The sequence below is a fragment of the Lynx canadensis genome, chromosome A1 (genome assembly GCF_007474595.2).
Source record: "Lynx canadensis isolate LIC74 chromosome A1, mLynCan4.pri.v2, whole genome shotgun sequence".
Lineage (NCBI taxonomy): Eukaryota > Metazoa > Chordata > Mammalia > Carnivora > Felidae > Lynx > Lynx canadensis.
Window position 1 is genome coordinate 10,099,401 of NC_044303.2, and position 26,092 is coordinate 10,125,492.

A 26,092-nucleotide genomic window follows, 5' to 3' on the forward strand; every position below is an offset into this window, starting at 1 on the left:
AGTACAAGCCACACGTAACAAAGACAAGTTACTTAGTGCAGAATGACTGTTGAGTGTGGGATTTAAGATTGGAGTAGCTGGAGTGCCGGGGCTGTTTTAAGGACTAAACTCTGAAAAGCCTGACACACAGTAGCTAAACAGATTATTGTAACAGACTGGCAGCACATAAAAGATGAATTCCGCCCCTTGGTAAGGGAAAATTGGTCCTCATTAAAAGAGCATAAAACTGCTGCCCTTAGTGGGTATAGCGTGGTTGTCATCTATCCTAAATGAGCATGTCTTCCCCACCCCACCCCTGACACTTCTTGTCCTTAGAAAATACGCAGATAGAGACAGGATTCACCGAGGGATTTAGATTAAAAGACCCAGACAAACCGCTCTCCACCGGCACTGGGACCGGTTAAAGCAGTTTTTTTTTTTTTTTTTTTTTTTTAATTTTTTTTTTTCAACGTTTATTTATTTTTGGGACAGAGAGAGACAGAGCACGAATGGGGGAGGGGCATAGAGAGAGGGAGACACAGAACCGGAAACAGGCTCCAGGCTCTGAGCCATCAGCCCAGAGCCCGACGCGGGGCTCGAACTCACGGACCGCGAGATCGTGACCTGGCTGAAGTCGGACGCTTAACCGACTGCGCCACCCAGGCGCCCCTAAAGCAGTTTTATGTATGTCTTCACATTGGAACTCGGTAGAGCAGTAAAGTTACAACACCTAACTGTATTTCTCTCCTTGGTCACAGTTTTAGAAAACATCCTACACAACAGTGGAACATGTATACCCGTCCCCACACACACCGTCATCAGGAGGAAAAGGCTCGAAAGATACGCAACAGGTTGTTTTCTTCTGGGTGTTGGGAGTTACATTCAACTTGATATTAAAGACCATGTTTAATATAATAAACATATGCTACTTTTCTATCAGGAGAAAGCATATGTAAGGGGTATCAGAAAAGGGAAAATTGGGATTTTTCATACGAAAGAACTTCATTTCTGCTACAGTTTACATGCTTTTCCTCTCCCTCAGTCCCATGTAAGTTAGTGACAAAACCGTTTAGAAATGACACCATGAGATGAACTTTATTTTAAAGCTCATAAAAGCTTCACAATATCAGTGACAAACAGAATCCACATTTCTTCCAATTTACGCCTTCACATGACAATGTGCTGTATAACAAGAGATAGAGTTGAAAGTTTTTGTTCTGCATGCTGCTAACACATTTCACTAGCTTTTGCTTTACTCATTGGATTTTTTTAATATCAAAGCAAAAAGTCATATTCTATTGGACAGAATTAATATTAGAAAGCCCTTATGAAATCAGACTTAGTCTTGTTTATAAACATCCACACCCACACACGTGCTGAAATGGAGAGCAAAATGCAAGAAAACTACCTTGGCAGGAACAAATGCTTCAAGATTTTAATCACAGCCCTCTTGAACAAGCAGTACAGTTTATTTTCTCCAAAAGACAAAAGTCAAATTCATCCTCAGTGATGCAAATGGGAATACTGCACAGAAGCTTAGTATGAATTCACAATTCCACAGGAATCTGAGAGTTACCAAGGCAATTTTCCCTTTTAGGATCATAAAGACTACAGACTGAAGCTTTTTTCTCTTTCCATATAATACACAAAATTTCTAAACATCCTTAAAAAAGAAAATATAAATAGTCTCAGTATGTTATATAGAGTCACATACTGTGGCAGAAACATCTACTGACTGAAGGACGAAGCCGACGTAGTGTGCTCTAGTCCAAGTCCATGTTAACGGGCCTCTTCTCGTGAGGGTAACACTCCCCGTTCTGACGTGGAGGCTCGGCACCCAGATTTTCTGTGCCTTCTAAATCTTCTTCCTTTTTATCAGTATTTGGGCCATTTGGAGTTCTTTCCAGTTTGGGTGACTCGATCTTTGGTTTGGGTTGTGTTACGACGGGTTCACAGGTGTTATTCAACTCCTAAGCAAGGAAAACAAAACTCGTCATCAGGGTAACTCAGATCCATCCAGTCATTTTCAATTACTTTCATAACACACGTGAACGGGTACATTTCTACCAACTCCAATTATATACAGCTCAAGGAATTCATTTTCTCGTTATACTTGCCCAAAACTATAGCTTGAGGCCTGATCAAGAGAGAAGAGAATATTCTTGTAGGATGTGTCAGGAACTTGAAAAGTACTCCTAGATTATATTACCTCACTTAATCCTCACAACAGTATTAGACAGTAGGAATTATGATCCCCATCTATGTAGGAGAGAGAAGATGGTTCAGAGAGGCTGGATAATTTAACCTCACGATCAGGAAAACCAGTGAGTGAAGAGCTGGGATTTAAGTTTACAGCCCCCTGACTTCAAAGGCTCACGATTCTTTAACCTTCACTGTGTTTAAACATTCTTGCAGATGAAAAGCATTCTTTGGTTTTCTTCTTAGCTTTCTTTAAAGCCTCACACACTTGGCAATACCTTCCTTGATACAATACCAATCTGGGTCCTTCTCCAGTGCCCGGAATCCTAACACTCTACTTTCATTTGTGCCGCAGCACCTGACACCATCTGATACACTTCCTTCCGCACTTGTAAGCTGCGAAGCCTTCCTCGAACCAGCAGGTGGACTGTGACAGGGGCGGGGACTGCCTCTGTACACTCAGTTTAACCTGTGACCAATGGCTGCCACATGGTAGGCGCTCAACAAATGTATTTATTTATTGAAGTAAATGAATAATGAAGAAAAGGGAATTTTACAGAAACATAAGGTCTTCTGTATTTTGAAGTATCAACAGTGAACTAGTAAGAAATCTGGTTTCAGTCAGAACGAGGTAAAGACTGATCAAAGAAAGAATTGTCTCAAGTTCACAGGATTACAACTGGAGTCCCAAAGAGAACACAGGAGTAAACATTAGACATTAATGCTTACCTTTATTTTTGCTTTAATTTCCTGAGCACGTACAACTGGATCCTGGTCAAGACTCTTTTTAGCCTGAGCATTCATGAGGTTGTTCATCCACTCCATCACTTCATTAACAGACTTCTCAACCTTTTTCATCTCAGACTCATCAATATGATTGTATTTCTCATCCTGAATGGAAAAAAAGCACAGTTATCCTGTGAAACGAAGTATTTAACAATAACATCTCGCCTGACCCAATTTTCCATGAAGTTCAAACCTACCTCTGGTCTCAAACACAAAAACAAAGGTCTCACGTAGGAAGATGTGTTCACAACGAAGGCTCCTCAACTCAGTGTTAGTTTATTAAAATCTAGGTTAACTTCCTTGCGACGTATAAAAAGACTTACATTATTTCTGAAGTCCGCGGCTATCTTGGCATAGTGCTGCAGTCTCTGTCCCAGTTCTTCAAACATTTTTGGTCGTTCCTCAGCTTCTTGAAACCGAACTTTAACTGGAGTGCCAATTTTCTAAAACAAAATGTAATAAATTAGCATTTGTCTAACTGCATCTCAGAAGTCTGTAGTCTAGGGGGAGAGAAGGGCTTACCATTAATTCTTCCAACTTGTCAACATATGCTTGTTTAGCTTGGTCCTCTCCCTCTTCATAGAGCCAGTTTTCGGTCTCCGTGAGCAATCTCAAAAAATTTTGGTGATCCTGTATAGGACACAGAAGAGAATCCGTATCAGTTGCAACTTTACTGCAAAAATGTTCACAGCCAAACAGTCATCCTCAGAAGTGTTAAACGCTAAGTAACCAATCTTACTTCTAGGAAGGCACTCTGATTAACTGGATTCTCTTTACTGAAAAGTTATCAAGGAGCAATAAACACTACCCGTGCCATACATTTTACATGAGGGATGAACTGTAATTCTTTGGCTTCTCTTTTACACAGGGACATCTGAGAGTTTTTGGTAAGCTGCTTACTGACTTAATGATGTATCTCAGAAGTCCAGTGTTGGACAATCTATACACTGAAATGTGGTTATGGAAGAGCAGTTCTCTTCCCGTTCTCCAAAGCAACTGGGCCTTGACTAAGTAACTTTCTATTCACTCCCACAACTACCGAATACTGAAAGGGAGATGTCAGACAAGTTGACAACAATTCAATCACTGAACCTAAATCATTTCCGAACCAATTCATGTAATTATTTCTACTCTAGCCTGAGGAGGTCTACCCTATTTTGGGTCATCTCTCCTTCAGAATCCAAACCATCTAAGAAATTCAGGAAGTGTCGGGGCAGAGCCAAAAACCAAAAGTTTATTACAAGGTAGCTCAAGGATCTTAGAACAAAACAGACTCTTCCAAGTTTAAATTCTTGTAATTTCAGGATTAATCCCTAAACCATCCCAAATTTCTATCTAGCCAATTTTTTTCCAAGTCCCATCTTTCATAGTTGGTCTTCTGGGATTTACTCAGAGCCACACTGACTTTGGGAGCTTAGAAAAGGGCTAAGGGGAATAATGTGCTCAATAAACTTTGGAACAACTGCATGAACAAGTCTTATGGGATAAAACAATGACCACAGAGCAGACAAGGGAACCAGTCATTAAAAAAAAAAAAAAAAAAAAAAGGTCTGAGGTCTTTTAAAAGCAAGGTTTTTTCCTCTTATTTATCCCTCTAGCCCCCATACCTTTAGTGTCACAGACTCTGAGTAAATGTCTGATAGGTTCTTTCTTGTGGATGATAACAACTAAAGGGTCACTGGGATAAGTTAGAATGTAAAATTGCACATCACTAACGGGCCTCTTTCTGAGACTTTGTTTATACAATTTCTATTTCAAGTTTTCCGTTTTCAAAAAGCTCGTTACATAATCTAGTAGAGATTTAAATGTCAGACTTGAGATGAAACACTTTATGAGATTATCCGAATAAAAACAGAGCGTGGGGCACCTGGGTGGCTCGGTTAGTTAAGCATCCAAGTCTTGATTTCAGCTCAGGTCATGATCTCACGGTTTGTGAGACTGAGCCCAGCATCAGGCTCTGTGCGGACAGCACGGAGCCTGCTTGGGATTCTCTCTCTCCCTCCGCTCCTCCCCATCTTGTGAGCGTGCATGTGCGCTTTCTCTCAAAATAAACTCAGAAAAAGAAAACAACAATGCTCGGGCGCCTGGGTGGCGCAGTCGGTTAAGCGTCCGACTTCAGCCAGGTCACGATCTCGCGGTCCGTGAGTTCGAGCCCCGCGCCAGGCTCTGGGCTGATGGCTCGGAGCCTGGAGCCTGTTTCCGATTCTGTGTCTCCCTCTCTCTGCCCCTCCCCGTTCATGCTCTGTCTCTCTCTGTCCCAAAAAATAAATAAAAAACGTTGAAAAAAAAATTAAAAAAAAAAAAAAAGAAAACAACAATGCTCTACACATACCTGCTCACATATAAATTTTTCATATGGTCCACACAACTTGTCCCTGAACTCATACACATATTCCTCCACCGCATTTTTAGCATCGTTTCTTTCCTTTTCCAATTTATCTTGCATTATCATCTTACCCTATCAGAAAACAGAAAAGGTCAATTCCAGTCTTCTGTTATCTGTAACTAAATTTTAACTAGACTCTGGTGTTAAAATCAACAATTATATACCCCTGCCCCCAAAAGTGTTAACAGTTCTAACATACACTCATGAATCTTCCAATAAATCTTACAAAGTTCTTCATTTACTATATACACATAGTAGGTTGTGTTTAAAAAAAAAAAAAAAAAAATTAGGTAATAAATTACATAGCTTCCGCATCTCAGGTTTAATACCAAGGGGGGAAAAACCCAATCCGCTGTAATTTATTATTTTTTTTAGGTAGTTATACGATCGTCTCCTATTAGGATTAATATCGGCAAGCGTATAATGGTCACACCATTCCGCCACCATATTTGAAATTAAGGACTATAAATTTATTTACCCACTTATGAAATATAAGTGAGGTATAATTATTAAATTTCTAAGCACAACGTTGCCATCTCAGCAAAATAAAACGGAATCTCAATTATGTTCACATATTCTAGACTACAAAGAAGCACAACGTACTGTAACAGAAATATGTAGTGCGGCCTGAAATACCAATTGCATTGTGCTCTGTGCTAGGACATACTGGCATCCGATTTCTTCCAAGAACTTGGGCAATCAATTATATACCTGGCAGAATGATCTACGGTACAGCTTTCTTTCAAAAGGATGCAAAACTATAAATAAAGCTTGTTAAAAACATTAAATTGGAAAACCATTAGTTATGGACTCATCCTATTCCTAAAACTGTATAGAACTTGGGAGTATGGGAAAGAAGTGTACGTATTTATCTATTAGAAATATGGGTAACAGGGCCAAACAACTAAATACACAGCAGAATGAAAAATATTTACCTGAAGCACTTACCTCTGTCTCAATATACATGTTAAGAAGGTCTTTCCCTAACTGCCAGACCAAGTTGGCTTCAATAGGCAGCTCAACATTCACCACCTTTATTTTGGGTTTTTTAGCTTCTGGAGGCTGGTCAACTTTCTTTTCATTTACCTTAGGGAAGGGGTAAAAAAGAAGTGGAAAAATTCTTACATAATCCTTGAAACAATGACAACAGTATCTCCCTATCATACTTACTGATGACTTAGGCAAAAATAAAGTCCCTAAACTTTAGAAGAATGTCGAAGACTGTCTAATTCCCACCACACATTTTACACTGGGCTGCAGTTACAAGTTAAACATGTCACACTTTCCTTCAAGAATTCAGGATATTTTTCTCTTTGCATGGTAAAGTTAATCTCTCCTGCTAAAGCTTTTCCTCATAGTTCTCTAATTTTTAACCCCCTTCAACAATATTTCAGACTCCAAAAGTCAAAAATATTATTAAATTGCCACATCTTTAAATAATAGTCTAGAACTTTAATAGTAACAAGATAGATTATGACCAATGCTAAGCATGTTAGGACCAATCTACTCCTGTAATACATACTTAAATCCCTGTATCCCACTATTATACCTGTTGCAATTATAATTAGCACTATACTGATGAGTGCCTTTTAAAGTTTCCTGCTGAATGCGGGGATTATATATATACACACACACCCATACATATATGTAAGCATATGTATAAGTATCCTTATTCCTATTATCTGTCTTTGAGTGATCCCACTTTTCACAAGCAACTCTGTAAGGTAAAAAGAGACAAAGAGCCTTAATATAGAAAGTGAAATGATGCAGCAAACACTAACAATTTACTGCAGTTTTTAAAAATATGTAAATACAGGGCTAAAGAAGTAAGTATCTCTCCTATTGCCTTTAATTTTCCAGGACTTTTCTGTGTTTCCATTTCTATAGGCTCCTACTAGCTGAGATGGTAAAGAACACAATTTAGGAAACTCAGCTGTAGAACAGATTAGAAAAACCAAGGGGTATAAAACATATACCCTGACTGGCTGGGATGGCCAAATAGGAAAGAATAGCCCATCGATACGGCAAACACCACCGGTGGATAATTCTGGGGAGTTAAAAAAAAAAAAAAAAAGGTTGAAGCTCTAGGCATGTCATAGAAGAAACTGGGACTTGACAAAGGTTCAGCGGCTTGCCTAAAATGATGAAGACAGAGACGGGACTAGAACTCCTGTTTCCCAGACTTATTTCAGTATTCCTGAGTCACAGGTCTCAGTGCGGCCAGCTGCCTCACCCACAATGATCTTGCCAATCAGCCCGCAGTCCCCATGCCTTCTTCACTCTAGCGCACAGACCCCCCAACAGACTATGCATGCTCCGGGGGCACGAACCACAAGGAAAATGAGTTAGATGACATCTATACCTAGCAAAACACAGGAGTACGACAGATATTTGGGAAACGAATGGATGACAGCACATGTGTGGCAGTGAAGTCAGCATAAGACTCTCTGACGGTCCAACATTAAACCGACTACTGACTAAACCAATACATCACAAAATGGCACTCGACAAGGCACGATGAAGAATCTCCAAAGTAGTATGTGACAGTGTTCCAGAGGGTCTGCTGCTATCAGTCCCACCTACAACTAAGAATATGAGATGGTGCCCCATGTTATGTTCCAGACAGGTACTGAGACCATCAGCACAAGTCAGTTCATGCTCAACGCTACGTGAAGGGGAAGGATGGGGACGGCAGGGAGCTGTTGTGGCAAAGAAAGCAAAGCTGCTTCACCACCACCTCCACCACCACGCAACTCTGGAAGAGAAGAAAAAGGCGGCTTTCAGAGAGTCAGGAACTAAAGCTCATAGTAGGACCCCCCCCCCGCCAGGACCAATCAGGGCATGAGATTAAAAACTGAAAGCTTTTACCAAGTGTATAATGTATTTTTGCCAATGAACAATTCTAGAATTCATCGGAGGGTAAGAGAGAACCAAATCACTAATGAAAGATTAATAATTTACATGCAACTTGCACAAAAAGTGGAAGTTCTGCAAAGCACAGAATGATCTGGAGTCACAATGGAAACTTGGCGGTATCTATCGGACCATGAATTTTAAAGGTTCGCTTATTAGAAGCTGTCATTTATTCAAGGAACACCACACAAATCATCTAGCTTCCAGTACATACTGTGGAAGCATGGCAAAGCAAAATTACTTTGAGGTACGATCTGGTTGTTACCAGATCATAATTAATTTGACAGGTCACTTGAGAGGAGAAAAAAGTTTACTAGACTCCTATAGCCCGTGTATTTATCATCAGACTAATGCAAGTAAGAACTCATCACACAGCACTGGGATGTAGCTCTTTCTGCTCCTCACATTAGCAGATATGTCTGGCACCAGAGAAGACAAGAAATGCCATGCATTCATCTCTTGTTGCTCGGAGCAGCAGTTCATCAAGAGAAGCTGTCATGTTTAAAGCAGGATATTCAGTTTCCTGAGTTGAGCTTGAGTACCTCTAACTCATTTTAATTGAAAAACACATAAAAAATTAACAGAAGAAAAATCCTACCCAGAATAAGATAACTTGGTGCTTGCTCTTGAAACTGCAGATTTAATGATATCATTAATGATCACATGTTGCAACATTGTCTAAAGGAATGAACTAGAAGAGTCACTCACTTTGTCAGCATCTGGGATTTTGTTTTCTTCTGAGGTAAGTTCAGGTGAAGGGGGAGACTGTGAGGTTTGTTGACCATCAGTTTGTACCTGGGGCTGTGTTCCAGCTTCACTGTTGTCTTGCTGGATATTTTTCTGAAATGAAAGCCCAGGCACAAAGGATGTAGAAAGCAGGTGTACTTGTATAAATTTAATAGGTTATAGGGCACCAAAGACAGTACACTCAATTTCTGAAGTCTTAATAAGTGGGGGAAAAAAGAGACTGGATAAAAGCAAAATAAACACATGAAAACTCCTTACAAATCTTAAACCTGTAAGAAATTCTTTCAACGATAGCAGTTAATATAGTTAAATAACCAAGTAGGCATTTTGATTGATGTGATGAGTCAAGAACTCTCCTTTAAGAAACTTTCACCTAGCTTTGTACAGCTCTTAAGCTCTCAAAAGCACAAAAAGTAGGTTGACTCCAGGCCTCTCTCCCAAAAAACAAGATTCCAAAACTTAAATTTCACCAGCAGCTGTGAGCATCTCAACACAGCTCCATTTCAATGAAATGAACAGTTGCATAAAATAGCCAACTATCAGTCATTCAGGGATGCATCATTTCAGCTTACAGATACCCAAGACCGCATCCGTCCCCACCTTCTTTTTGGGATCCAGCCATTTCCACCTCAGAAGATCTCAGGATAAAGAATACACGCTACATGTTAGTAGAACTCAATCCCCAATAATCAGTGCTTGCTATACTCTTTTCCCATCTTCGGGAAAAGCCCAAAACATTCTAATTTAACTACTTTCTATCCACCCTGAAGCCTCTTAAAATTTTCTTTCAGAACTTCAAGATTCTAAGGCAGACACTGAAGTATTCAAAAACAAGGCACTCATGATGTAAATATACCCAAAAGGCACTAAGAGATTGATACAACAGGTATTAGAATAATGGTATCTGTCGCCAAATGGCAAAGTATATGGCACTGGTCATTTAACTCATTATTTTGAAATTTTTCTAAATGAGAAAATGAAGGCTCAGATGTAAATGTTCTTTAAACGTTCTAGAAATGGTAACAGTGTTAATAGAGTTGTGTGGCCACAGGATACCATACTTTCTCACATGTTAACTAAAACATTACACCACCTGCCTCTTCACGTAAGCTATTTGTGATTATTATCCAAAAGTAAACTCTAACAGTTAATCTATCTTGAAGTTTCTTAAAATTCTTCTGCACTCATGCTAACAAAAGTCTAAATTAAGAACGTGAACAATAACAACTTTCTATTCTCTATGTAGATACTTCTCTTCCCTCCTCCCACAATACAGCAAGCCATGTAAACAAAAGTGCAAACCATGTAAATAAAAGCAAGTCCTGAAATACCAAAGTCAACTTCACAATTTTTAAAAATAATCTTTAATATTTGGTATATATTCCACCACATTAATTTTTTTAAGTCTTTTTTCTTAATCATCAGTCAACACCGCCTTCTCAATATGTGGTCGATGCCTTTAAAAAAATAATTCAGAGAAACTTTATGACTCTAGTTATATTGTAATGTGCCAGTTCAAATTAAGCTATATAGAATTTAATCATAAGTCATCAAATTCTGGGCTGTATATTATCATCACCTAGCAATTGCTATTATCACCCTTACCCAAAATTCTAATCAAAATTAAGAAACATGTATTTTAACCTTTCCCTACCCTTCTCCTATAGAATTAAATCTACTATATATTCAAACACAAAGGGTGATCCAGAAACTTACCTCGGTGTCTGAGTTTTCTGCTGGTCTTTGATTTGGACACTCCATGTCTGTTTCAACAGAAGATACTTCATTCTCCTCAGTTGGGACTTTCTCCACCATAGATGCTGTAGAGATGGTGAAAATGCCATGGGTATTGACTCGCACTTTCACTTTCACTCTAGATTTTTCTCCATCTTTCTGCGCAGAAACATTCTGAACTACGAAGCGGCCTGGAACAAAAAGAAATTGGCAATTTTAGAAGTGCATCTAAATCTCCGTAAAGAAGTCAAAGGCCCGAAAATACAGCTTGAAAGTATGCTAGTCCTAAATCTCCCCAATTTTCTCTACCAACTGAATTAAGAATCTTTTTCACTACAAACATAAAATAAACTTAGTTATATGGTAAACTTCAATGCTTTGAGATTAGTCTTAATATGCCATAAAACCTTCAAAAGCAAGGGCACTCTTGTGATTGGGTGTATTTAACATAGATATTGCACTGCTGACAAGCAGTCCCTGCCTCCTCCTACCCTGTTTCTCCAGATTGGTGCTAAGGGACAAACTAGACTGGAAAATCTGTTACCAAGTGTAAGGTAGATGGATCTCAAGCGATATCAAGCACCAGATGCATTTTAATCCCACAGGGTCTTCAGGGAATACGGTTTTTCTGACTGAATAATCAAAACATTTCCCTAGGTCTTAAATACGAGAGGTTTTGATAACCCCTGTTTATCAAAGTCTGAAATTACTATGCAAAATACAGTAGTTCCAGAGCCATTACTCAGGGGGGGTTAAGAGTGTGGACTCTGGCCTGGGCTTGAACCCAGGCTATGTGTCCTAATTCAAGTTATTTAACCTATGTTTCCACGGACAGAGTTGGCAAGTGTTTACAGTGAGCATGTAAAACTACAGAACCAAGTGCTAAGTGTTAGCTATCATCTCCACCAATAGCTTTATTCCAGAGATCACTAAACCAAAATTAAGTATTTTGAACCTCATATGTGCAAAGCACTATATGGGATTTAACAGCCCTATATTTAAGGCGCTGTCTACACAAACACAGAAAGTTACATATTTAATTACCAGGTCAGTGAAAGATGTTGGAATTGACATTCAATAATTATCAGATCACTAGAGGTCAGGAAATTAATTAAAGAAACAGCATTTACTATGGGGCATCCAAGACAAGTCACAGGAGAAAGAGAAATTCAAGACCGTTCTTTAAGTATGTCTAAGCTTTTTGGTTTTGGTGGTAACATGTTAACTTGATGACATACTAAAAAACCTGGATTATACCCTTTGCATGATGGGGAATTAATGCATAGAATCCAACCTATCTATTCAAAGTTCAGTCTCTATTCAACAATTTCTTAGCAATAAATTCGTAAAAACTGTTTAAAAACAAAACCAAACAATCTGTGCCAGTACACTTTTAGTCTTAAATAATAAGAAAGAAGACACAACTGGTCAGGTCAGACTCCTTCAAACAACTTCATTACAAAAAGGTATGGGGCAAGGGTGAGTCCGGAACACATCTAGCGATGCTGGCGAATTTCGCCCTCAGCCCGGGAAAGAGACATGGCCACGCAGGAAGATGTATCTGTAGCTCTCCAACAGACTTCCAGTAACTAGGAGTCAAAACAGACAGTGCCAAACCTCTCCAAGAAAAGTGTACCAAAAAAGATGTACTTTTTTCACTGGGTTCTGAGGCAGGTTTTAAGTTGGAAGTAACGTTCCATCCAGAAGAAAGGTTAACAGTAAAAGTAGGTGCTGATGCTTCAAATAGAGACTGCATCAGAAGAGAAAAAACACTGAAGAGTCCCTAAACACAAATATGTGGAAGTAACAGTGGCACCAGCAAGTCATTTCATCTCTACTGGCCAATTTCTTCATCCATAGAAGGAAAAGATTCCTCCATCACCATTATTCTAAATCAACAATGTCTTTACGTGGAATTCTACTCCACTCGACATCAAGAAAAATTTTTACATTTGTACACTAAGTCTTTAAAAGCATAAACACAAAAAATTAATGGCTCACCTATTTTTGCTTCTGGATATGGAACTCCTTGAGGGTCAGAATAGAAAGCTTCTAGCTCAAAAGGTCCCCTTCTCAAGAAAGTGAGAACTTTGGAGAAAGGAGCAGCATGGTTTCGACTAAATACTTCATGCACACTAGAGGAAAGGAAAAAGCATTCAGTATTGCAAACATGTAAACTTACTGTGCTACACAAACTGAATAAACACTCTGAGATCTCTACCAATTCTAGCCCACCATTTATTAACACCAAAATGAGAGAAATATTTTGATCAGGTTGGTTGTTCAAAGATCCCAATAATCAGACTCTCAACTGTAAAAGTCATTTGTTAATTTTCCTTGATATTAAAATACAGTATTTGAATAGTTATCTTCTGCTACCTACCCTTCAGTATCTTCTGAATCATGGTTCCACACCAGAGATATTGGAAAGGGAACTGCATCCGTGATGGAAAATTCTCTAACTTTGAATGCTGGGGAAAGAATTGCACACTTAAAAGGAAAAAAGAAAAAGGATTATCAGGAGGCTATGAATAAATAATTGCACTCACCCTTTAATTAAAATCGGATATCAAGTTTAAATTCAAAATCAAAATTGCTTACGGTACACACTGTCTTAAGTGCAAAGGATTTATCATGTAAATACTATGCCAATCACTAAATATAAAGACAGATAATACAATGAATCTTAGGATGGCAACAGTTAACTAACAGCAAGTTTCATAGGAGCTTGGGAAAAAACATGGACCTTTCCAGAAATGTCCTGACAGCAACTTCAATTACAAGCTGTACCACTTTTGAACCTGTGTATATATCCACAAACAGCTCTGTCCACATCATCTTTCGAATGTCTAAGAAACTGAAAAAAGATAAAACCCCAAATATTCATATTTGCAAGGAATTTTATGAAGGAGGTGATGGTAAATTCACATTTGGGGTAGATGACACCCAACAGACAGGTGGATTTAGAGTAGTTACATAAAAATGACTAAATATGTGACTACGCTAAAAGTCAGTTTCTGATTAGCATAGGACCCTTCAAAAGAGAGACCAAAAGTGAGCTCTTCCTCTAAAGAAATGATACACTTCCGATGTTCTGGGGAGTTGGGAGACTTCTTAGGGAAGGGGGCATACTCCATTATCAAGGAAAAAAGCAAAAACAAAAACCCCATGACGAATCATGATGATACAACAGATAATTAACAATAATGAGTACCTATATGTTCTTCTTTAAGTATTAAGTATAGTCCTTCTAAATATCTTTGTGTATAGAATCTCTTGCTTTGCTTTATATCAAAAATAACTGTATGAACTAGAATAAAATTTAAGGATTGTTAACTTGGAACTTAGTCAAAACTACTTACATCAGACTGTGATATCCTAACTATAGATGCTGCTTTTCTTATCAACAACTTCTAGTTTTGGTGCTTTTGCTCTGCCAAACACACTTGAGCCTCTGAGCCACCTTCTTACTTGATAAGCAAGTTAAAATCAATTAGGGGGAAGGGGGTCAGCTATTTTCTAAAATCACTTGTTAACTAATACTCCTAGCCCAGGAAATTTCCCCCAAATCAATTCCTTATTGCACCACATTGTTATTCTAATCCCCCTGTGTGTTTTGTAACAACTGTCAACACCACACAACTGATTCATGCTTTACAGTTGTGTTTCCCGTGTCTCCTCAGAATCATGCCTATTCCTAATCCACAGTTCAAGAAACATCAGCTGCAAATTTCTTTTAATCAGAAATTTCCTAGATGTTCCAGATCTGAAAATCCTGGTCTCCCCACAGCCTTAACAGATGTTTTTGGAAGCGTGCTCCCTTGTGGTATCTATTAGACACAAGGCTCTGCTTACTGTATGACCCCACCACAATGAAACAAAGCAGAAATGGCTTAAGGAACGAGCAGCAAGAGAAAGGAGGGCTGAGAACGTAATACCTGCAGTGCACATCCTCTAGCTACTGCTTCATCCGCATTGAGTGTCGTGCTAATATCTTTTCCAAAGAATCGGGCAATTTTTTCTTTCACGGCTGGAATTCGTGTAGTGCCTCCAACGATCTCAACCGCACTCACATCTTCAACTCTGAGCTGAGTCTGTTCCAGAAGGGAATGAAGGGGAGCTTCTATCTTTTGCAGGAGGTCAGCACAGAGTTCTTCAAATTGTGCCCTTGGCAAATAAGAGGAACACTATAAATTTTTAGAAAAAGCATCTGAAAGCCAATACTTTGTTCTATTTTTTTTGAAAATAATATTAACCCAATGAATTTGTTTTTCCTCAGACAACCTCCATTCCGTATGGGCCAAATTTAACTGTACTGTAATTTGTTAACTTTTAAAATATATATATATATATATATATATATATATACAGAACAGGTACAGAAAAGAAATGGGGGAAAAATTAGTTCTACCAGCGTTAATGGAAAAAAATCACCATTCAATAGACTGCCGTTTTACTCCTAAATGGTTTTTGTGAAACCATTATTCAATTACTAGCCCAGAAACACCGAGAGTTGATAAACACTAAAAAGATTTCATCATGAGGACACTTAGCAAAGATCTTTTTAAAAAACCTCTTTGTAGGGGCACCTGGGTGGCTCAGCTGGTTAAGTGTCCAACTTCGGCTCAGGTCATGATCTCGCGGTTCATGAGTTGAAGTCCCGCGTCAGGCTCCCTGATGTCAGCACAGAACCTGCTTCAGATCCTCTGTCCTCACCCCCCACCCCCACTCTCTCTCTCAAAAATAAACAAACATTAAAAAAAAACCCCAACAAAACCTATTCTTTAAAAAAATAAAAAATCTTTTCACACAAGTGACCCTAATTCTAATGGTGTGAACAGTCCTAGTATATAGCATATAATCTTGAAAATGTGGACCAAGACTCTCAACACCACAGCTAGACTGACACCTGGGCTATAGTTTCAGCAAGAAGTTTCTTCTGTTTAATCTAGCAGAATTCAAGACGCACCTGTTCATCTTTCCGGAAACATCTTTGTCATTCATAAAGCACTCGATATTCAGTGGTAGGTCTGTGCTGTTAGAGCTCATTAGCTTTTTCAATTTTTCACATTCTTGATACAGACGAAGCAGTGCTCGAATCTTGGATTTTGCATCCAACTTGTACTTAGTTTTAAATTCTGCACAAAAATGTTCCACCAACTTTTCATCAAAGTTTTTCCCTCCTAAGAAAGGATCAAAAGCTGTTCCCAGTACCTAATTTAGTTAAAACAACAAATAATCTGGTTATTTTCAATCATATTTTTAATCAGAATCTTAAATATTACTACACAAACAACTAAAGACTAATAAGATCAAAACTTTTATTTAAATTATAGTAACATGAAATCTAAGAAAAATGTTACCACCAAATCCAAATGAAATGCTGAATCTCTAATTTACTTTTAATGATTACATAGAAGATAATCTTAAAATGCTTCTCCTTCCTAAGCAAGAACACTTAAGGGTCTCCTAAAATAATCACGTCATCTTTATGGGGAGCAGTGTTAGGAATAAGTCCTTGTTACTATAGTACCCAAAATTCTGCTTCCTAAGAAGCACAAAGTCAAGAAGGCTCAGTAGCTTAAAGTAATGACAACTACAACACATTTAATATGTTTTCGTCATTTGGTTCAAATTTATGACTTTACCTTCAATTTTCCCTTGTTAAAGGCACAGGCAGACACTTGAAAAGCTGAGTGTCCCATATCAACAAAAACCACTATCCGAGGTTTCTCATCCAGGCTTGGGAGATCCTGCTTATAAATTCCGTAATTCAAAGCAACTACAAAAAAATAACTGTTTCAATTTCTTGTTTCACATTTTCTTCGGAATTTCATCATTACCGAAAGAATTATACATGCAGGAAACTTGGTGAACACGTTTCTTTCACACCTGACTTCATACTAATTTTCATGGCATAATTTTTTCCCTTTCTGATTTTAGAACAATGCTCTATTACTTTTCAATGAAGAGATGTGACAAAGAAAATGTACAAGGTGCAAATACAATGAAATGTAACCACAAACATTAGCAGGCTAATTACGCCATACTTACATTTTAACCACAACCTGCCAGGAGAATGCTTATCCAAAAAAATTAAGAATTTAATATACAACTATAGCAATGGCAGTTCCTACCAATTTCTTTTTAGAGCCAAGGCAAGTAACTGATCTACCTTAAGGAGACTGGGTCAGCTTCTTCTGAACTTTGAAGCCACCATGTTTCTAAACATGTATAGCCTAAGAATACACCTTTATTGATATTTGAATTAAGAGTTTTAAAGAATACACATATTAGAAATATTCTGGAATAAAGTCTTACTTGCTTTGTCTGAATACACTAAATTGTAACTGACTTTTTGCTCACCTGTAATCATAAAAAACTAGTAAAGGGTCTAGGAGGAAGGAACAGTGACTGGTCCGCTCACCACCCTATCTGTACCTAACACAATGTCTGGCAAATGGTACAGCTTAAATCAATATTTGATAGAAAATGAGTGATCAATGACTAAGGGGGAAAAATTTTTTTAACCTCATTAATACTCGTAGCCATGGTAGCTGTGAAACCCAAAATCCTAAGTTTGGGGAAAATTTAACTATAAAAACCATGTGAGGAAATAAAAAACTAAATCCAACACACATAATACAAAGGACTGAAATATATACCTAGAAGTACTTCCTAATGACAACAGATTCATAAACTGACACAGTGACAATTTCTCATTAAACATAAGCATCTGAAAAAAAACCAGAATTCCTGCTTTCAAATCTAACCCATGTCTTTTAATAGGCTATGTTTCTACGGGTACATGAAAAAATGTTTGGCTAGGATATCTGACTTGTCTTAACTCAGTTTTTATAGTATATTCACTTCTACACAAAAGTAGCTTTTTTTTCTTACCAGCTGTCATGTCATTCATAAGTCGTAGGCAGTTTAGGCCAACTATTTGTGCAGCATCTAATACAGATCGCCTCTCAGCATCTGTGAAGAAAGAGGGGACCTACCAACAAGAAAACAAAGAACCTTAAGTTGTCTAGAACACACACAAATTCCTCACAACCACTTATAACACATTAACAACAGTCCAGATAAATATGTGCCTATCAAAGTTATAAAACAGAAATAGACAATTACACTTAGTTTCTAGCAAGTTTCGTAACTTTCAGAAGAGTAGCTGTTTAAAAAAAAAAATGCCCCAAAACCGTATTATCAAAGTAATCTTTACTATAACCAAATTTTAACCCAAAATAAAAATTAATCAGGCGTCTTCACTAAGACATAGTGACAACTGCCTCTACCTAATAAAAGAAAGCTTTAAATCTAAGTGTATGAAATACCATTTCCAAGCTAGTCTGAAACTTCTTATTTGGAAACCACAATGCTAAGTCAACATTTAATGTTAAACGTAACTAAACTACAGACAATACTACAGGTACCTAAAGGTAACGCACAGTTAATTCTTGTATACACCACCGCCCTGCAGTTTGCTATTCACTGTATTCAAGCATTAATAGATGATGGGGTACCTCCTAATTCTGTAGACCTGTTAAGATAACAAAAACATTTTTTGGCAAAGCCTGTTGATATTCCTAAAAAGAAGAGCAAAAACAGCTCAAGGGATGGGATGAAATTTCTTATGGTGCTGACCTGTGCTTTAGCTAGGTTAATTCTTTTGATCACTTTCTAGGACAGCACTTTAACTAGGACACTCTTCAGGAGAATCTAACAATACATTCATAGAATCACTTAACTAGAAAGTACCTAAGAGAAAACTTAGTACAGTGGCTTTCATTTTTTTCCCCAAAGTATTTGTAGCTGCTTCAGAAAGAGAGGCAAGAGCAAAAGTGGGTCTCTGCTCACTTTTCAAATCAGGAACACTGCTTTCAGCAGTTTTTCCATATTAGCTTACTTAGCAAAAAAAAAAAAAAAAAAAAAAAGGAAAAATTACTGACTTGTAACTTAATTCTTAATTTTACCAGAGATTAATATTATTTCTCTATGCAACAGCCCAATACTCCTTTTTAGTAGAACATATTCTGTCTTGCAAGGGCAAGACAGGGCTCTCTGCCTCATCCTTTCACATCCTAGGACACAGTCACCAAAGCTTCTGACTGGTCTGGGCAGGCCACCCTGCTCATGTTGTAATGCAAAGACCACGCGTGATGTAGTCCGTTATAGACAGTCTTAGTGCGGAGCATAACCAGAGCAGATCAAAAGGTGACCCTACACATTTGGGAAAGCAGAATTTACAGCTGCCTTTTTGGCGTCCAAATAAAAGACTGACTTCTATCCTTTTCAAATACCCCTTGATAACTTACCAACTGCCAACTGATAGTGGATTTTCCAGTGCTAAAAATCTTTTAAGTTTTGTCACTACTGGTAGGTTACATCATAAAACTTCTAGTGAACTGGTTCACAATGGACAGAATTCTGAAAATCCCCGTTAAGCATACAGGTTGTCTAACAGTGTTGTTAACGGACAGCATTAGAACATCTTCCAATTCAACCGACCAGTCTTTTCAAAGAGTCCCGCAAGAGATTGATTTGCACCTCCAGTCAGGAATTCCTGCAACTTCTTGCTAAAAATACCACTCAAACATACTCTGAAATGCTCCTGAACACTCTGTTAATACAGTCCAGTAGGATTTTGATCTCTAGTAATAACACTTAAAGGGTAGGAAGAAAGGCAAATTAAAAGAAAACACACTGCCTTGTTGAATTCTACTTACTGAAATAACACAATCTGTTACTGGTTTCTTGAGGTTGTTTTCGGCAGTTTCCTTTAACTTCGTCAACAGCATGGCTGTTATCTGCTCCACACTAAACAGATGTTCTTCGTCCATGTACATTACCTATATGAGGGAAAGAAACATTTTAAACATTGTAGTACTTAACGTTTACATGCTAATACTAACTTCCATATATTATTACATATCCTCTTCTAGAAAATCTTTATTGTTGCAGCTGTCATTAAAGAAGAAAGGAACAGGACACCAAAAACCAAACCAACCAAACCCAAAATACAACAAAGAACTTTTCTCTAGAGATGAAGAGGAAAAAAATCTAGGGTAAATTTTCCCCCTACCCAAAGTACTAGTGAAAACATTATATACAAAGTAGTAAATTTCCATTCTAACTGAAGAGATGAATCACTGTGACAAATATCATTTTGTGTAGGTCATAACACAGGAATGCCTCCGCTAGTTTAAGAACAGATCTCTGGTTGCATTACACGAGTGCTCTTCAAACAATTGCAACTGGGCTGTAATGGAACAGACTTTTGTAACACAATGGAGAACTTTTTAAGCACCACTAAGTAAACCTAAATTTTAACAATTATAAAGAAGTCATAAGATATTAATTAAGGTATAGCAATATATGCCACTTAAATACTTTTTGGCCATTAAAACATATACCTACAGTTTAAAAGAACTTGACAAAAAAAAGATCATCTAATTAAGAAATTTGAGGTAAACATTTATTAAGAACTAGGCGTTTTTTCTATAGGTGAATTTCATTTCCTATTAAGCACATTAAAGTTAGTCAGTTAGATTACCTTTATTCCAACTCCACCATTTTTCATTGGAACCAAATCGTAACTTAAGTTTCCCTTCTCCTTTTGAATGAAGGGGTCATTGAATGCTCGGCCATGAAACCTTTTGAAGTTAGACACTGTGTTGTTTGCATGAGTGATTTGCTGAAAAAGAAATGAGAAGTTAGTTTTTTTTTTCTAACTGGAACATCGGTAATTATAATTTTATAAAAAGTCAATTGTACGACTCAAACCATAACATAAGTAACTTTCTCCGCAACCCTGGGAAATGCCAAAAGGTAGGAAATGAGAAGGAACAGGAGGCAATGCTGTCACTACAGACTTTTAAAAAGATTTCAAACCCTGCAAGATAAAATCAAAGATTGGGAAACTACCTCTAAAGCCCTGAACAAATCAATAACTGCATCCCTTTATTTCATTCCTTTTTCCCCACTAAACTTACTAAGTTTTATATCCACCGAATACACGAATAAGGAGATCTAAAAGCACTACAAGTCAAATTACATTTTTTAAAAAAAGTTAATGTTAATTGTTATAGTCTAATAAATTGTTAATTGGTCAGGATAAACATTTTGTGCCATAAAATACACGGGCTGCTATAATCATGGAATGTTAATTATCGGTACCAAAAAGCAGAAGCAGCGAGGATCATTCAAAATTTCTAAGTGACTTTTAACTGCTTATTTTTGATGATTAGACTCCGGATTAAAAAGTCCCACTTCATAGTATATTTCACTCAAGGCACTCAACAGTGAAAACTGTATTTAAAATACAGAAACAATTAAAAGATTAAAAACAGACTTCTAAAGTAATGAAAATACCAGAACAGTTTCCTATTGACTGTTTTCTCTGGTCTACTTCTTTTAAAGGGAGGAATACAGCCTGGCAGTTTTTCAAACATGGAATTTAAGCATGTTTATGTACTAAAATTCCCTGTGATTCTGAAATGGAGTTGAAGTGTATCTAGTAATCTACAGGCTACATCTGAGCCTCCACTGAGTCTCCTCACAGAACCACAAAAAAACTGCAACAGCATTTTAAGGTCTGGCATATCAATATTCTAAATAGCCATATTGAGGGAGACAGTTCCTCCACTGATGTGTCCCTTTTCTTTTAAGTACACCATTTTGAGTGTGCATAGCTATTTTTCTCTCCTTTGCCTTGTATCTCTTCCAACTTGCCTTATTATAGCATTCCAGGGTTTAGAGTTTTGCTTCTTTTTCAGCAGTACTATTTTCTGTGTTTAAAAGAATTTTTTCAATCTCTTTCTTACAGCCTCTCCAAACAGATTTCAAATTTCACGTTCTTTTCCTTTATTTTTTTCCTCCCCAACCCTAAGGGTTCCTGGTTATAATGTGAGCCCTAAATGGAAGGGGCATACATAAATGTTCTAGTCACATTAATAACAAGTGAAGTTAATTTCAGTGACTTAGTTTAACAGATCCAAAATACTGTCATTCAACATGTACTCATGTTGAATATTGATGAGATACTTTACTTCCTTGTAAGACTTCAAAAGCTCATGTGTATGTCCTACTTACTTCCCATTTCAATGCAGAGGAGGCAAATTCAAGTGTATCTAACAGCTACCCTGAAGACGGCACACATCTAGACAGACAGTTCTCCCAGTCTTACCTTACTAAATAACCTGAAAATGCTTTTAAAATATAGAACTTCTAGAAGAAATCTTCCTTAATTCTTAAATGAGTATCACAATTCCACATGAAAGAACTTTAGGTGTCTCATTTATAATTTTTAAAAATTAGATAAATTAGAAGGTAGCAAAATCACTAAAAAGGTTGGCAGATTAGAAAGTTAAGACAGATCTTACTCACTGAAAGAGGAAGGGAACAAAGAAAAAATAACCATCTAAGGGCTCTTATAAGATACGTACATTACATTTCTAAAACTCAAACATAAACAGCCTACGATATTTCATAACCTCTCCCTTAAAAACGTGACCAGAATGGTCTTAAAGAACATACCTGATTTTTGGCTGCAACTCCAATGGTTCTGTTTTTTGATCCAAATGATATGACAGATCTAGAAAATATACAAACCACAGGTCTCAAAATGTTGAAAAGCATAGACGAGAAAATAATACACCAGTTTCCTACCCACGTCGGGGGTGCTGGTGGGCGGCACAAGTAGGGCACAATGTTGTAGTCTAAAGCTTTAGTCAGATACTTAGTAGAAGCCCACTTAATTGTTACTCTGAGAATCTAATCTAACCGGCAGTTAGCCAAAAAAGTCTGCTCATGGCTCAGGGGGCATTTTCCATTACTTCAAATACCCGTGTAATTCTCGAGGTCCCCAATTATTAGGAAATGGACATTAACTCTGAAAATACTTTGAATAAAGGGAATTATTAATTTGGCCCTAGCCACATGATCAGCAAAATATATGGAGTGAATTCCACTCTCAGTTGGCAACTCTGTACAAATCTAAGTATCACTGTCATACCGATTACTGTCCTGATATACCTCCACCCCTTCAGGATCAACAGATTTATGTGAATCCAAACAAGTTGGCCTAAGTTAGGTTTCTGCAGTTTAAAAGCACAAAGGGGTCCTACGGGGAACTCTACTTAAGGAGGCCAAGTAAGTATGATGCAGAGCAAGTACCACAGCAAACAGAGTATAATTGTTGAGGGAAAAGCATGAATAATTAGTTCCATTAATTAAGTCAGCTTTGAAGAGATGAAAAATGACCTCTGTGAGGCAGCCTTCTCAGCAATGGAAATGGAATGGTAGCACAGAGCACAGATAAACTCAAGTCTTGTCAGGAGGAACGCAAATCAGATTTTAAATCAAGGCGCAGGTAGGTGAACAAAGTGGGAATATGCTGAGGGCACTAAACACGGGGCTGCATCAAGTTTAAGGTTGCTCTGATACCCTAGACCCAAATTATCTGTGCAGGTGCTCTAAATAGCATCCTAAAAGCCGGAGAAGTGTTCAAGCGAAGGCTAGAACCCTCTGAAAACAAAGTAACATTCTAGGACTAGAGTAACCATTCACTTGCAGAACGACTTTACTCATTTTCCACTTGGAAATTAATAGTGGCCAATGCAAGTGAGTCAAATATCTATTGTATCAACAAGATCACAGGGAACTCCAATGCTGCCCTCTGTTTACCTTTTCTAGGGACATACCTGCTGTCTTCAGTTTACAGTGGTCACCACAGTCACATATACAATATTTTCCTAGTCTCATCTGAACAGCTTTTCTTTTTTATTGGATCAAAGAGAACAAAGATGTGAATTGTACCTAAGCAGGAAAGCCTGACATACTGTCTTTCTTAGCGTACTCCAATTATACAGACTTTTACATATCTAAAGAACAGACTGTAGATTTGCAAAGAGGTAGAATCGTGGAATAAGTCTTTCCAATGGTACTATCAATGCCAAACATTTGCTAATTTTCTGAGTTTCCATTCACCTTCACAAATGGCCATCTGCACTCAAACAGCGATACAAACACGGTCATCCTACCTGTGAGCTCAAGGTATCATTCTAGGCTTTTTATCTTGGGTTTCAGACGTTGAAAAAATTACTACCTACATTAATTTTCCTGAGAAGGAATCAGTTGTTTCCATCAATGTACATGCAGGCGTGTTTGCATGATGATCTTCAGAAAATAAGCCCCTTGAAAAAGTTGCTTTAATAAAATGTTGCCCTTGCCCACCCCATGCTGCTGTGGAATAGAACATTCTAATTCTGACCACATCCATCCCCGAATTCTAGCACAAAAGTGTGCAATTTTCATCTTATCTCCTTTATTTAAACTGTGCAAAATTAATAAACTAGAACATGATTTAGGATTCCTCCTGAATGGCTCTCCTAAAACGAGCAAAAGGCCGTTCACATCTTCACAAACGATCCCAGGCACGAAGTCTACCAGCGTTAGCAACGGAAAGTGCGCAAGAAAAGGCATCTATCAAAGGAGTGATTCTGCGGTCGCTAACAACAATCCGCCCGCTCACTGGACAAGCAGCAGCATACAGGCTCTGGAAGCTTCTAGTTCATTTCGGAGACTCAATGCGGAAGAAAAAGCTCAGCAGCCCCGCATCTGCGGTGCGCAGAGGCATGCTCGGAAGGAGGGGGACAAGCTGGGGGCGGCTCAGTCAGCTCAGAAGCCGCGTGGGGAAACGGGGGCGGCCGCGGAAGCAGCGAACCGAGGCTTGCCAAGAAAAGGGAACGAAATCGCGGGCTTGGCCTTAGCTCTCCCATCAGTAGGAAGCCCGCCCCAGAAGCGACGACCCTGGGACTCTCCACTCTGAGACTATTCTTGGCCTCCGGATCGCCAAAACGACCCCCCTCCAGTCCCGACGGCAAGCCCCCACCCCTGTCGGGCAAGCGTCCTGCCGGGCCGGGCCGCCGGTTCCCAACCTTCCCCAGGGGCGCACCGCTACCCACACCGCCCTCCGTTCGGCCCGGCGCGCCGCAGCCCGCCCGCGAGCCCCGGGTCCCCACGGTCCCCAGCCCCGGCCCCTGCGCTCTCTCCGCACTCCAGAACCTCCCCCGGCGCCCCCGCAGGCTCCCACTTACGGGGTGCAGCGGTCGCTGAACTCGTTGGCGATGGTCTCGATGCCCCCAGCCCGGGCCACCGCAATGTAACAGCTCTGCGAGCCCACGTCCAGCCCCACCACCGACATGGCCGGGTCGCGGTCCGCCTCCGCCTCCGCCTCGGCTCTGGGTCTGCGTCCTCCTGCCGCCCTCCCGCTGCTTCGGCAGCCGCTTCCTGCCCCGGCCGCGCGCGGCTCCCGCGGGGTCCGACCGCTCCTCTGTCACTCGGACGGAAACGCGAACGGCCCGCCTGCCGGCGCCTCCGGCTTCCCGGGCACAGTGGCAGCACTCGGAGGACTAAGCACGGGAGAAAGCGGCGCTCGGTCTCCGCGGGGCGCTCGTCAAGCTCGGGAGGACTGTCTCGATCTGCACCCGCTGCTCACCGGCGCGGCGCTCAACTACCGACCCAAAAGGGGAGGTCCCAATTCCTCAGCCTTATGTATCGCACTGATCAGAACTTTCCAGAATCTGCGGCATTTACTCACCGGCGCCTCCACCGGCCCCTCCACGTGCCACTTCCGCTTCCTTCTTCTCGAGCCTTCTCGAAAGATTCTACCCAATGGGTGCCTGGTCCCTCTGGGGTCGGCCGCGGTTGCCATAGTGGCAGAAGAGCCGCTCCGGCGCTATTGGCTCAAGCCGGCCAGACTGACCCACCTACGTCCCCGCCCGCCCTAGCCACAGCTCTTTGCTCTCCGAATAAAACGGACAATGAAGACTGACCCCCAAAATCGTAATCTTCACAGTTTACTAGTGGGTGATGGTGTGCGACCCCGAGGGGCTGAGAGCGGGGAAACAAACCCCACTTCTGCGGAGACCCTAGACCCCTACACCCTGAGGAGGCCGACCAGCTGTCAACAGAGCATGTCGGGAACCGTAGTCCGGCCGGGAGCCGGTGTGCGCCTTGTATGCTGGGATATGTAGTTCCGGCCGCAGTGCGTGCCGGGACCCGGCTTTGTTTTAGGGAGTTCGCGGGAGAGGCCCGGTTCCCCGTACTGTGTTTGCGCGCCTTCTCCAGCAGTGGCATCTTGTTTGCTGTTTGGTGTGTATTCGCCTCTATTGTTGTACAGATCACCCCACAGTGAATTATGAATTAGAAGAAGGAATTTCCGTTGATGCGGCTAATAATAGGCACAGGGTGTGTGTTAAAAGTTCTTGTATTCATCAGCCGGCAGGATATTCTTTTTGTGGAATAAACTATAAGAGGTTGTTGTTGTTGTTACTGTTTTCTTTG

General features: G+C 39.5%; 1 protein-coding gene across 2 annotated transcripts; it reads right to left on the reverse strand.

The window, feature by feature from the left end:
• Nucleotides 1–1,047: 1,047 nt before the first annotated feature.
• HSPH1 (heat shock protein family H (Hsp110) member 1) lies at nt 1,048–25,366 on the reverse strand. 2 transcript variants are annotated; one of them, XM_030308851.1, is made up of 18 exons: nt 24,844–25,366; nt 22,283–22,340; nt 20,301–20,441; nt 19,474–19,596; nt 17,645–17,744; nt 16,393–16,526; nt 15,714–15,958; nt 14,683–14,911; nt 13,128–13,234; nt 12,746–12,879; nt 10,727–10,935; nt 8,972–9,103; nt 6,299–6,436; nt 5,297–5,422; nt 3,487–3,594; nt 3,288–3,407; nt 2,908–3,069; nt 1,048–1,949 (listed from the first exon to the last, which is right to left on the reverse strand). In XM_030308851.1, exons 1-18 carry the CDS (start codon nt 24,948–24,950, stop codon nt 1,743–1,745), a joined length of 2,580 nt encoding a protein of 859 aa, XP_030164711.1. In that variant the 5' UTR covers nt 24,951–25,366; the 3' UTR covers nt 1,048–1,742. The 2 variants fall into 2 exon arrangements, with proteins under 2 accessions (XP_030164711.1, XP_030164721.1); XM_030308861.1 differs by lacking the exon at nt 8,972–9,103.
• Between the last annotated feature and the right edge of the window lie 726 nt (nt 25,367–26,092).

Bases quoted from the DNA above. Each gene is read 5' to 3' on its own strand.
- HSPH1 (XM_030308851.1), bottom strand. From the start codon at position 24,950: ATGTCGGTGGTGGGGCTGGACGTGGGCTCGCAGAGCTGTTACATTGCG. The intron at 14,912-15,713 runs GTGCGTCTTGAA...TTATTTGCCAAG, and splicing joins GTTTCCGGAAAGATGAACAG to GGCACAATTTGAAGAACTCT. The intron at 3,408-3,486 runs GTAAGCCCTTCT...ATTTTGTTTTAG, and splicing joins ACAAGTTGGAAGAATTAATG to AAAATTGGCACTCCAGTTAA.